Below are 12,712 nucleotides of genomic sequence, written 5' to 3' on the forward strand. Positions count from 1 at the left end.
CTAAAGGAAGATAATATCCTACCTCTTCGACAAACTCTCAAACAAGAAAAACTTTTATGTTTTCAGAATGAGAGTCAGCTTTTATTCGCCAAGTTTGTGTACACAAGCAAGGAACTCAACTTTGCTCTCAATGAAGAAATTTTAAATATAAATAAAATATAAAATGAATTGTTTGCAGTAAAGAGTTGTTTGTTTCTAAATATGTACATATAGAGTGTTTTTACAAATAGAGGATGACAAGGTTGAATTTGTGCAAATATCCATATTATTGATCTGGGCACTCTGACTGTTCATCATAGTAACAGCCTGGGGGAAGAAACTGTCTCTGTGGTCACTGTTCTTTGCAAATACTGCTCTGTAGCACGAGCCTGAGGGTAAAAGTCTAAACAGATTGTGTCCAGGATGTGTGGGGTCTGCAGAGATTTGAGCTTTTACTGATCCTAGCTCTGTATAAGTAATGGATGGAGGGAAGGTCTGCCCCAATGGTTCTCTCTGCAGACCTGATTGTTCATTGGAGTTTGGACCTGTCTGGTTTTATAGATGAGCCAAACCACACAGAGATAGATGAGCCAAAAATGACTGAAAAATAAGAGTGTAGAAGATGACCAGAAGTTTCCATAGAAAGTTTTATTTCTTGAGTTGCCACAGGATGTATGGTCTCTACTGGGCCTTCTTATGAACAGTGTCTATGTGTGAGGACCATCCCAGGTCCAGAGAAAGGGTGGTTCCTCGGAACCGGAAGGGATCCACAGTAGACACAGTGTTGAAAATGGTGAGGGGAGGGAGTGTGGGGGTGTTCTCCAAAGGTCCACCAACATCACGACTTTTTTGAACATGTCAAACTCCACTAAATTCTCCTGTACTATCAGTCTTTATAATGAATTGATCAGTGTGTAAGTAACTTCCATTCATATGGTGGTCTTGGTTCTAGTTTCACCTTTGGTGAAATCCTCAGATAATCTCCGTAAATCATTTGCTTCTTCTTGTCTAAGCTGATTTCCAGTTTGTCTCTCCCTGTATTCCACCAGCCAGGGGCTAAGATGGTAACAACCTGTAAAGCCACAGTCCCCACCATCAACGATCAGGCATCAGCTATGCAGCTCAGCCAATGTGCCAAGAATCTGGCCAGTGCCCTGGCAGAACTCCGCACTGCCTCACAGAAGGTAAAAGGTCATGGTTTTCAGCCATGTTGCCATACACCCGTGTGTGTCAGGATAATGGACTGTTGGGAGGTTTTCTCATGCAGATTGTGTTGGCATTCAGCATGTTTGTCTGTCTGTATATGATGATGCAGGCTCAGGATGCTTGCGGTCAGCTGGAGATAGATAATGCTCTGAACATGGTCAGAGATCTGGAGAAGGACATTCAGGAGGCCAAGGCTTCTGCTCAAGCGGGCAAACTCAAACCACTGCCAGGAGAGACGGTGATAAACGCACACTGAAACAGATTAGTTTATGTAGCTCAGACAATCTGTGAACTGAAAATTATCATAAGATTAAGCTTTGTTTGAAGTATCAAATGTAGAAAGTGAAGTACCCTCATGTAGGGTAGTTGATATAGCTGTGTCTTCTTGTGTTGTTCAGCCTGAGAAGTGTTCTCAGGACCTGGGTACCAGCACCAAGGCTGTCACTTCAGGTATTGCCCAGCTCCTGAGTGAAGCCACCCAAGGAGATGAGAACTACATAGGTGGGTAAAATGAATGGACCTCGCAGAGGAGCACAAAAAATTCCAAACTTGTACTACAGCAATGCTCTGTAGTTTTACAAGAAATTATTGGGATTCCAGCAAAATTTGTATGCATTATTTCTCTGCATATTATTTTCTCTATATCAGTTCAAATGAAATTTGTCTCTCTTGTTTAGATATGGTCTGGAGTGGGGAATCTTGATTCAAGTGTTTATACTTAAAAAAAGAAAGTCCCCAACTACTGATTTAGCTTAATTCTTATATTTGCGTTCTCCTTCACCAGCTGTTTAGTGTGACCTTCCATCTTTAGACAGACTTCAGATTCTCTCCTTGTCCTATTCCATCCAGGCATGTCCGCCAGAGATATAGCCCAGGCACTGAAGTCTTTAGCCTCAGCGGCCAGAGGAGTTGCTGCTACCACAGATGACGCAGTAACTCGCAATGCTGTGCTGGACTGTGCTGGTGATGTTATGGATAAATCAGCCAACCTAATTGAAGAAACCAAGAGGGCAATTGCTAAGCCAGGAGACGCAGAGAGCCAACAGAGGCTGGCTCAGGTCAGACTCAAAGCATCAGATAGAAAAACAGATCATTAGAACTGCACATGCTGCATAATTACTGGCAGGCAATTTTGCTTAATTGGCTGAAAAATTATTTTTACCTGAAAAACAGCTTATATTTTGTTACTGTGTAAATCCAGAAAATGAAAAGATTGTCTTCTATAATAGATCACTCATAGTCTCTATAGACAGACAGTTATAAAAATAAATCAATGCACTAAGCTTTTAACGATGTCAGAATCACATTAGCACATGTACAAAATCAAAACATGCTGTGTGGATTATTGTCTAACATTTGAGAGCCATTTTGTAGATGACTCCAAATCTCTCAGTAAGATTGACTGTCATCAGAATACTATAGTCTATGTTTGATTATCTGTGCATGTGTCTACAGGTGGCTAAGGCAGTGTCCCAGGCTCTAAACAGATGTGTTAACTCCCTTCCTGGCCAGAGGGATGTGGACAATGCCATTCGCACTGTGGGCGAAGCCAGCAGATCTCTTCTGGCTGATTCAGTTAGTACAACACTGATTGATCCAGCATTATCATTACCTCTAATAAAAACAAGTATTAGAATCAGAGTAAATCAATACAGGTCCTTCTCAAAATATTAGCATATTGTGATAAAGTTCATTATTTTCCATAATGTCATGATGAAAATTTAACATTCATATATTTTAGATTCATTGCACACTAACTGAAATATTTCAGGTCTTTTATTGTCTTAATACGGATGATTTTGGCATACAGCTCATGAAAACCCAAAATTCCTATCTCACAAAATTAGCATATCATTAAAAGGGTCTCTAAACGAGCTATGAACATAATCATCTGAATCAACGAGTTAACTCTAAACACCTGCAAAAGATTCCTGAGGCCTTTAAAACTCCCAGCCTGGTTCATTACTCAAAACCCTAATCATGGTTAAGACTGCCGACCTGACTGCTGTCCAGAAGGCCACTATTGACACCCTCAAGCAAGAGGGTAAGACACAGAAAGACATTTCTGAACGAATAGGCTGTTCCCAGAGTGCTGTATCAAGGCACCTCAGTGGGAAGTCTGTGGGAAGGAAAAAGTGTGGCAGAAAACGCTGCACAACGAGAAGAGGTGACCGGACCCTGAGGAAGATTGTGGAGAAGGGCCGATTCCAGACCTTGGGGGACCTGCGGAAGCAGTGGACTGAGTCTGGAGTAGAAACATCCAGAGCCACCGTGCACAGGTGTGTGCAGGAAATGGGCTACAGGTGCCGCATTCCCCAGACCTGGGCTACAGAGAAGCAGCACTGGACTGTTGCTCAGTGGTCCAAAGTACTTTTTTCGGATGAAAGAAAATTCTGCATGTCATTCAGAAATCAAGGTGCCAGAGTCTGGAGGAAGACTGGGGAGAAGGAAATGCCAAAATGCCAGAAGTCCAGTGTCAAGTACCCACAGTCAGTGATGGTCTGGGGTGCCGTGTCAGCTGCTGGTGTTGGTCCACTGTGTTTTATCAAGGGCAGGGTCAATGCAGCTAGCTATCAGGAGATTTTGGAGCACTTCATGCTTCCATCTGCTGAAAAGCTTTATGGAGATGAAGATTTCATTTTTCAGCACGACCTGGCACCTGCTCACAGTGCCAAAACCACTGGTAAATGGTTTACTGACCATGGTATCACTGTGCTCAATTGGCCTGCCAACTCTCCTGACCTGAACCCCATAGAGAATCTGTGGGATATTGTGAAGAGAACGTTGAGAGACTCAAGACCCAACACTCTGGATGAGCTAAAGGCCGCTATCGAAGCATCCTGGGCCTCCATAAGACCTCAGCAGTGCCACAGGCTGATTGCCTCCATGCCACGCCGCATTGAAGCAGTCATTTCTGCAAAAGGATTCCCGACCAAGTATTGAGTGCATAACTGTACATGATTATTTGAAGGTTGACGTTTTTTGTATTAAAAACACTTTTCTTTTATTGGTCGGATGAAATATGCTAATTTTGTGAGATAGGAATTTTGGGTTTTCATGAGCTGTATGCCACAATCATCCGTATTAAGACAATAAAAGACCTGAAATATTTCAGTTAGTGTGCAATGAATCTAAAATATATGAATGTTAAATTTTCATCATGACATTATAGAAAATAATGAACTTTATCACAATATGCTAATATTTTGAGAAGGACCTGTACTTTTGGAAACATGGCAAAAGATGAGTATGAACGGGGGTCTATGATACTTATTACTCTTATCAGTTAAATCAGTTACTGTATACTAGACGTTTTTCACGGGGGTCATTATCAAAATTTGACATTAACGTAACAATTATGATATGTTAAATCATTTCAGATTTATCATTTTCAGTAATGTCAATGAATGAATCTATTCTACCTATAAAACCTGAGGGAGTTCTCAGATTAGTTGAAATTGTTTTGTGACCAGAGTAAAGAATGGACACCCTCTTGTTTTTCTTTACATTTAAGGTGAAAACCTCTTTCTAACTTGTACATTGTTGCTTAGGAAGAAAACATGTTTTATTTTTTTTCCAGTTCCCTTTGTCCTATTCAACATTGTTATTCTCTTTTTAATGCTGCAGTTCCCTTCCAGTGGACGAAGTTTCCAAGAAATTCAGGCTCAGCTGAATGAGGTAGCAGCTGGCCTTAACCAGTCAGCCAATGAGGTGGTTCAGGCATCCAGAGGGACGACCCAGGACCTGGCCAGGGCTACCAGCAAGTTTGGACAAGACTTCAGCAACTTCCTGGGGGCCGGTGTTGACATGGCTGGAACCTCCAAGGTAGGATTCTTTGAGACTTTCACAGCAGTGATGTTGGTTAAGTCATGCTTTACAGACAACTGATACATTCAGTAGCAGAAAGATTATTTGATCACCAACCAGGAGATATCAAAGAGCTATTATAAAAAATGTTATAATTATGGAATTAAAATATCTTAATGAAATCAAAGGAAAGCTAGCCAGTCAAATGTAAAAAAAAAGAACAAATTTCAGCCAAGATTCTAGCATCATCTTTGGTGTGCAAAACAAGAAGTGTCAGGCCTAATAAAGTTTGTCTACCACAGATAAATAGTAGCTGAAATGTATAACCCAGGAATGATGTCTTGATAGAGTATTACTTTTAACCCACTTATTGCTTAATGCATTTTCTGGTGACCAAAGTATCATCAGAAATGACCTTAGTTAAAGGGAATCTGTGAAGAAAACATGATGAAAAAAGGCTGAAATATCCCAGAAATGAAGAAATTGAGACTTGTGTGCACTACAGTGTACAGTTATTTAGTTATCTTCACAATGAATCCTTTAACTGAATTCAAACCTCCAGTCTTCCTTGTCTCCTGTAGTCCAAAGAGGATCAGATACAGGTGGTGTCCAACCTGAAAACAATCTCCATGTCATCAAGCAAGCTCCTGCTTGCAGCTAAGGCTCTGTCCACTGATCCCAGCTCCCCCAACCTGAAGAACCAGCTAGCAGCAGCAGCTCGGTAAAAAAACCTTCTTCCCCCCTAAGATTGTGACCTCTCTGAAACTGGTCTGTTCTAAACATGTGTGAGTGTTTGTGCTTTCAGAGCAGTTACAGACAGCATCAACCAGCTCATCACAATGTGCACTCAGCAGGCTCCAGGTCAGAAGGAGTGTGACAATGCTCTCAGAGAGCTGGAGGTAACAGCTATAACACATTTGTCCACCTATTACATTTGCTAGATCGGCCATCTCATGGGTCTCATTTACGCAAAGTGGGGAGCATTAGGTCTGGTTTTCACTTTACTTTTCAAATTATAATTTTCAGTTAGGCGATCATGAGATCAGAAATGGGATTATATTTGAGCTTTGTGAGTCATGTGACCCAGAGTGTGTCTTTCTTAAACTGCAGTTATCTTATCTTGCCAAGTATGTTGGCATGTCTTAATTTTTATATGGTTCCAAACATGAAGAAATAGAATTCATTTTCTAAAGCATTCTGTTATGTCTCTGTATGGTTAATGATGTGTGCCAATTGCATGTAATCATGCATGTATAGGGATAAACTGTGTAGAATTCAGTGTGCTACTAAGTCAGCATAGATAAAGGCACTTTCAGCACACCTTTTCTTTTTTCCCATACTTACTGATTGCCTGACCCACTTGGGTTAAAAGTTTAATGTTCTTTACAGTCTATGAGTGGCCCCAAGTGGCCAACATATTATTAGCTGAACTGATGAGATAGTAGTTCCAACCTTTATAAAATTAAAACATTTCTAATATTATCATAGAAAATGGTTGTTAGTTAATTTTATTTGTTTTAATTTTGATACTTGGATGTAAGTTGGAGGATACTAGCTGATAATAATTGGTTAATTAGTCAGGCTATGACTGCAGTTGGCTGCGTTGGACATGCTGACTTGATTTGCCAGCTGTAGATTTAAAACAGCATTACCTTGTTATGGATTGAGGTGGGAAGCCTTTAGCTTTTCCTCCATGACTGTTTGTCTTTTTTGCCACTGGAAAGATTTCCGAGCAGTAAAATATGTCTTTATTTTGTGGGAGGGAACATTCTAATCTTCTTTTAGCCAGCTAACTGGAAGTGTCCTGCAGCAAGGCTGCATTGCTCTGTGATCTACACAGCCAGAGAAAACTCCATCACTCTGGTAATTTCTCTGAAAAGAGGAGTTTATTCTGTGGTAACATTATGAGGGAAAATGTAGTAGTTCTGAAGCAGCAACTTTCTAAAACCTTGATGGCGAGATCCAGCCTATGCCTGGCTGGAGTATTATTTAATTAAGGTTGTATATCATCATACACCATAGTGTGTGACTGCTGTTTTGGAGGTGTGGGTTGTAATGGTTTGGTCTCTGTGTGCAGTCAGTGAAAGGGATGCTGGAGAACCCAACAGAGGCAGTTAATGATCAGTCGTTCTTCGAGTGCTTTGACAGCGTCATGGAGAATTCTAAGGTACAAAACACATTACAGCAGCTTTTCCTATCCTGTTTCATTTCCTTCAAAAGTCTTATCTTGCAGACTAAATTGTTGGGGTTTAAAACAAACTTTAAGGTGCGCTGTACTTTCACTGAAACGCTTGTAATAGAACATGAAACCTAGCATGCCTGAATGTCTTGTTTCTTATGGACAGGTTCTTGGTGAGTCCATGGCAGGCATTTCACAAAATGCCAAGAATTCTAACCTGCCAGAGTTTGGAGATTCAGTCAGTGCTGGATCCAAAGCATTGTGTGGTCTCACTGAAGCTGCTGCACAGGTACAATGAGTACTGTGAGCTATTGTCTGTGTATTTTAGTTGGGTTTTGTGACCAGTCATCTGCTGATGTGTCTAGGCAGCTTATCTGGTGGGAGTATCCGACGCCAACAGTGTAGCAGGTCAGAAAGGTCTTGTAGATCCAACTCAGTTTGCCCGGGCTAACCAGGCCATTCAAATGGCCTGCCAGAACCTGGTGGATCCAGCCTGTACCCAGTCTCAGGTATGTGGTTACTTCAATCCCGCTTATCAGTAAATGTCAGTTCCACTGCTTTAACCAGTTTTGGTCTCTTTTAGTATGATTCTTCATGCGAGGAACTGCTTTCTTTCTACTTTCTGCCCAGGTGCTTTCTGCAGCTACCATTGTTGCCAAACACACCTCAGCGCTCTGCAACGCCTGCCGCCTGGCCTCTTCCAAAACCCCTAACCCTGTTGCCAAGAGGCAGTTTGTCCAGTCAGCTAAGGAGGTGGCCAACACCACTGCTAACCTGGTGAAATCTATTAAGGTTTGTATTGTAAATCATTTTTGGCTCATGACCATTAACATAAAAAAGACATTTCTGTTAAGTAAAGTATACACTAGGTTTACACTGATCTGGTTTGTTTGTATTTACTGTTTTGCTGATCTGAGTTCTGTTGAGAGTTTTATTTTTGAAATGGGCAACAAATCAAGTAGAGAATAGTTATAAAAAGAGATTTCCTGGAAACACATGATTACATAGTTGTACACAGTTAACTGAGCGACACTCATTACTCAGCAAAATGCAGCTTAAAGGTGTAAGCTCAAGAAGTACAGCTCTAGAAATGTAGCCATTTGAAATGTTCTGATTGATGTCCCCTTTCCAGGCTTTAGATGGAGCCTTTAATCAGCAGAACAGAGAGAAGTGCAAGGCTGCTACTGGTCCACTGATGGAAGCTGTGGACAACCTGGCTGCTTTCGCCTCAAACCCAGAGTTCGCCAGCATTTCTGCTCAGATCAGTCCTGAGGTTAGCTTCTCCTAACCTTTCACCTGTGCACTGCTTCCTTCATAACATAAAGAATGTTAATGTGATTTTTTTTTTCTTCATAAACAGATTTGGATTGTGAGCTATTTACCTCTTTTAATTCCATTTTATGCACTAGCTTGCAGTATTCTCAGCTGTAAGTCAATAACCAACAAACCTGAATGCCTATTGGATTGCTGTTTAAAGCTTTCCATAGCAATGATACATTGTATGTTATGTACCATTTAGCCAGTGTAACAATGCATCACTAAAAAGAAACTGGTGATGTACTAAACTGTGAACCAGTGACCAGACATTTTCTCTTGATCAGCTGAGTGCAGATTGGCAGGATACTGAAACGATTTTTTACTAGAAGCATCAAATCTGTAGATTTGACAGAATGGAAGATCATCAACAAATTGTATATTTGTTGATGCAATATGCTTTGATTTCAGTAGAAATCAGGCATAGGTCAGGGATGTGTGAAAGCATAGAGGTAGTCATTTTGTATCCAACAGTAATTAAAGGTGTTCCAAGAAGCACCTTTTCCCTTTATGATCAATGTTGGTTCCACTTATTTGTTAAATAAAACAAATTGTACACAACTTTGTATCTCCTATAGTTCCTTAAAAGGAAAGTGGAATCCAGATAGATCTGTACAGGTAGCACTGACCCAGCTCTTTCTCTCATCCAATCGAAATTCTACTGAGGACCTACTGGGCTCATCTTCCACATGAGGAAGGACACAAATGAACATTTTCATTTTTCTTTGAGAAAGTACTGCTTATCATGATCGGATGAACATGCTGTTTCACCCCCGAGTTGGGAGACTATATTGGTTACTGAAAAATGTGTTTAAAGAAAGAAAAGTTGTGATATTTTGATCCTTTTTTTCACTTCTTTTCAAGAATAAAAGAATAACTTTCAGTTTCACTTTGCAGCGACTTTTTAATGCTGGCAACTTGTCACAGTAACGTGAAATACATGTTAACACTCCAGGAAAACAGCTAAACAACATCTGGAAACATCTGTCCCTGCTGACTAAGCACTCATTTAAGACAAACTCAGTAAGACTAAGCAGACAACAGCTCAGCAGTATAAAGTAGTATAGAAGTGTGAGACAATCAGCTGTCTAATAGCCAACATAGATTTCTAGGTAAACCCTTAATACTTCCATAAAGACAATGATGAGATTACAGTAAAAGAGAGAGAAGGCTGGAGTGGCCAGCCTGAAGCACACATGTGGCATTTACCAGCTGATAACACACAGCTCATATTATAAAACAGAAGCTATGCAAAATTATCTGAAATACTTTAAACAGGATTTCATCCACACTTCTCAGGGTCATGCAGCCATGGAGCCCATTTTAACAGCAGCACAGATGATACTGGAGAGCTCGACGGGCCTGATCCAGACGGCCCGTTCCCTGGCTGTCAACCCCAAAGACCCTCCTAAGTGGTCAGTGCTGGCGGGACACTCAAGAACCGTGTCTGACTCCATTAAGAAGCTCATCACCAACATGAGGTATGCTTCATTAGTTGAAACCAGTTTTTATCATCAGTGTTTAAACTACAACACAGAATAAAATAACATTATAATGTATGATACCTGCAAAATACAATATAATAATTTTAATATAGCAAGAGAAAGAATTATTTTCAGTGTTGCATTACAATTAGGGCTGAAACAATTAATCACGATTAATCGATTATTGAAATAATCGTCAACTAATTTAGCAATTAAATAATCGTTAACTGGAGTATACAGACTCAAAAACATTCAATTTGCTAAAAAGACCAACCTACTCAAAGGAGTTATTAGGCCTAAATTGTACAAAAAAAATTGACATTTAAGATGAAAAATCTTTGTAAACTTTAGCCCAACTTGGTTCTGTAAAATAATTTCCTATTAAGCACCTTTTGCCATCCGGTTATTAATTGAAAAAATAGCCGGCAACATAATCGTTAGTTGCAGCCCTAAATTCAATATTGTATTATACTGGCTTGGTTTTATTCACTCTTTGTGTTATTATTTTTCCAATTTTTACTTATGTAACCATAATAAACAAAAATGTCTGTCTTCACAAGCGGCAAATACAAATCCAGATGAAAACACTGGACAATACTGCTTGTCACTATTATTCACCAATACTACATCAGAGTACTATATTTCAGTAGTGTGTTCAGCAATAATTTAAAGCATATGTCTTCTGTAGGACTTTATCAGTCTCTCACAGTGTTGTGGAGAGATTTTGGCCTACTCTTCTTTACAACATTACTTTAGTTTATTGAGGTTTTATGCTTTCTGTTGTAGATTTGCTGCTTTGTTTAACGATCACTGTGTTATTGTGTGACACAGTTTGAGCCTTGACCACTCTACATTATTGCCAGATATCTCCACTGTGTTCTGACTTGTGCAATAACCGATGCTTCTGATGTCTTGCAGTTTGGTCAAATGCAACTTTTGCGAACCTAATTTATGGAGTTGTTCATTGTAGAGCACTGGGACTTTCTTCTGTCAGTCCTTCTAAACAAGCCGTGCTTTTCTTATTGGCCTGCCATGAACTTTAACAATTAAGATGTGAAAGAGCTTCAGAGTTTGTTTAATTAATCAGAGCATAGCACAGTCTGACCTGTCCTGTTTTAAAACGCAAATGCATGCTCCAAATGAGAACACTGAAAAAATAAACCTGGTTTTATTACACTTCTAACACAGACTTGATGATAAATTTGATTAATATTGGCTGACTGCTCCTTTTCTGAAGTCCTGTAGAAGCAGAATAAATGAGATGAGACCGCATCATGCTGATGTCATGTTGTTCCTATGAGGTTGTATTTACAAGATACTAGACCTATAAATGACTAGAGGATTTTATTCTACTATATTCTTCTATATACATGTTTTAATGAGAAGAAATAAACATGATCTAGAAAAATAAAAAATACATGAAAATGCTTTTTGCTAAAAAAAAAAAGATTTGGCCTCCTATCTACATAGGTAAAATTATTAGACGCTGACTCTCCATATGAAGAATTTAGTCCATAATGTATTTATTCTTTTCAACATTTCTGAAAATAAGACTTTCCTCCTTAGCATTTCTTAGATTGGCTAGAAGAATATAAGAGTGCCTTCTCATTATGCTGTAAGCACTTCTTACCTCCCTCTTTGCCTGTGCAGAGAAAAAGCTCCAGGTCAGAGAGAATGTGATGATGCTATAGAAGTGGTGAACGGCTGCATCCGTGAAGTTGATCAGGCATCTCTGGCTGCTATAAGTCAACAGCTAACACCCCGAGATGACATCTCTATGGAGGTAAAGACTACATTTCCTTCTACTCCTCCTTGTTTTTATAAATAGTTAACTGGCTTCAAATCTTGAGAAGAAAAATATATTTATTTGACCTTTCTATGAATCTGATGAAACAAAGATGTTACTTTGTTAGCTGGCTTATTTTCTTTTTCTATATTTAGTTTATCATTTATTTTTACAGATTTCTTTAGACCCTGGCATCAGAACATATGTGAAACAGTATTTTATAGATTATTCAACAGTAATGAACACACACTGAGACAATAGTAAAAGAGGGAAGTTCTGCGTGACCTTTTCTTTTGTTGCAGTAACCAGTGCTGTTAGTGTTGCTTTGTAGCAGCAGCAGTTTCATAACCCAAAAATGAGCCATATTAGAATTATTGTGCTTTAATGGCACGTTTGTCACTTTAGATAAGAGTAATCATTTGTACTATTGTTTCATCATATGTTGGTCCTCACAAGAATGACATCTTGCTCTAGATTTTATCTTACGGACAGGTTCTGTCCTTTTTAAACCTTTTTTTTAATTCTATCAATTCAATACACTTTATATAGTGTTGTGGATTAGCAGACACACAAAAACAATTAAATAAGCATACTGAAAGGCACTTTTTAAAGACATGGGCTAAAGTGGTTGTAAAATCTAAAGTCTGACATTAGTTAATCAATGATCAAATAAATCCATTTAAACTACCAAGGCTGTCTGCCTCACGAACTAAAACTGGGAGCTGGTTCCACAGGAGAGGAGCCTGATAACTAAAGGATCTGCCTCCCATTCTACTTCTAGAAACTCTAGGAACCACCAGTAAACCTGCAGTCTGAGAACAAAGTGCTCTGTTAGGAACATATGGACCAATCAGATCTCTGATGTTAGATAGACCTTAGTTATTCAGAGCTTGATATGTAAGAAGACGGAATTAAAACATGTATATGCTAATTTTACAAGAGCAATAGAGCAACACA

The 12,712-nt window shown here is 39.4% G+C and overlaps 1 protein-coding gene across 1 annotated transcript in view; it reads left to right on the top strand.

Moving 5' to 3' along the window:
* The window catches only part of tln1 (talin 1), a 102,130-nt gene that overhangs the window by 62,565 nt on the left and 26,853 nt on the right, over positions 1–12,712 (top strand). Inside the window, exons 25-39 of the mRNA XM_047372148.1 lie at positions 1,029–1,163; positions 1,295–1,423; positions 1,584–1,686; positions 2,035–2,243; positions 2,641–2,760; positions 4,813–5,010; positions 5,574–5,713; positions 5,798–5,891; positions 7,070–7,159; positions 7,338–7,460; positions 7,537–7,680; positions 7,802–7,963; positions 8,304–8,444; positions 9,785–9,966; positions 11,620–11,752. Coding sequence (XP_047228104.1) covers positions 1,029–1,163; positions 1,295–1,423; positions 1,584–1,686; positions 2,035–2,243; positions 2,641–2,760; positions 4,813–5,010; positions 5,574–5,713; positions 5,798–5,891; positions 7,070–7,159; positions 7,338–7,460; positions 7,537–7,680; positions 7,802–7,963; positions 8,304–8,444; positions 9,785–9,966; positions 11,620–11,752 — 2,103 coding nt within the window. The remainder of the gene's footprint in view (positions 1–1,028; positions 1,164–1,294; positions 1,424–1,583; positions 1,687–2,034; positions 2,244–2,640; positions 2,761–4,812; positions 5,011–5,573; positions 5,714–5,797; positions 5,892–7,069; positions 7,160–7,337; positions 7,461–7,536; positions 7,681–7,801; positions 7,964–8,303; positions 8,445–9,784; positions 9,967–11,619; positions 11,753–12,712) is intronic.

The sequence above is a fragment of the Girardinichthys multiradiatus genome, chromosome 8 (assembly GCF_021462225.1).
Source record: "Girardinichthys multiradiatus isolate DD_20200921_A chromosome 8, DD_fGirMul_XY1, whole genome shotgun sequence".
NCBI classification, from domain to species: domain Eukaryota; kingdom Metazoa; phylum Chordata; class Actinopteri; order Cyprinodontiformes; family Goodeidae; genus Girardinichthys; species Girardinichthys multiradiatus.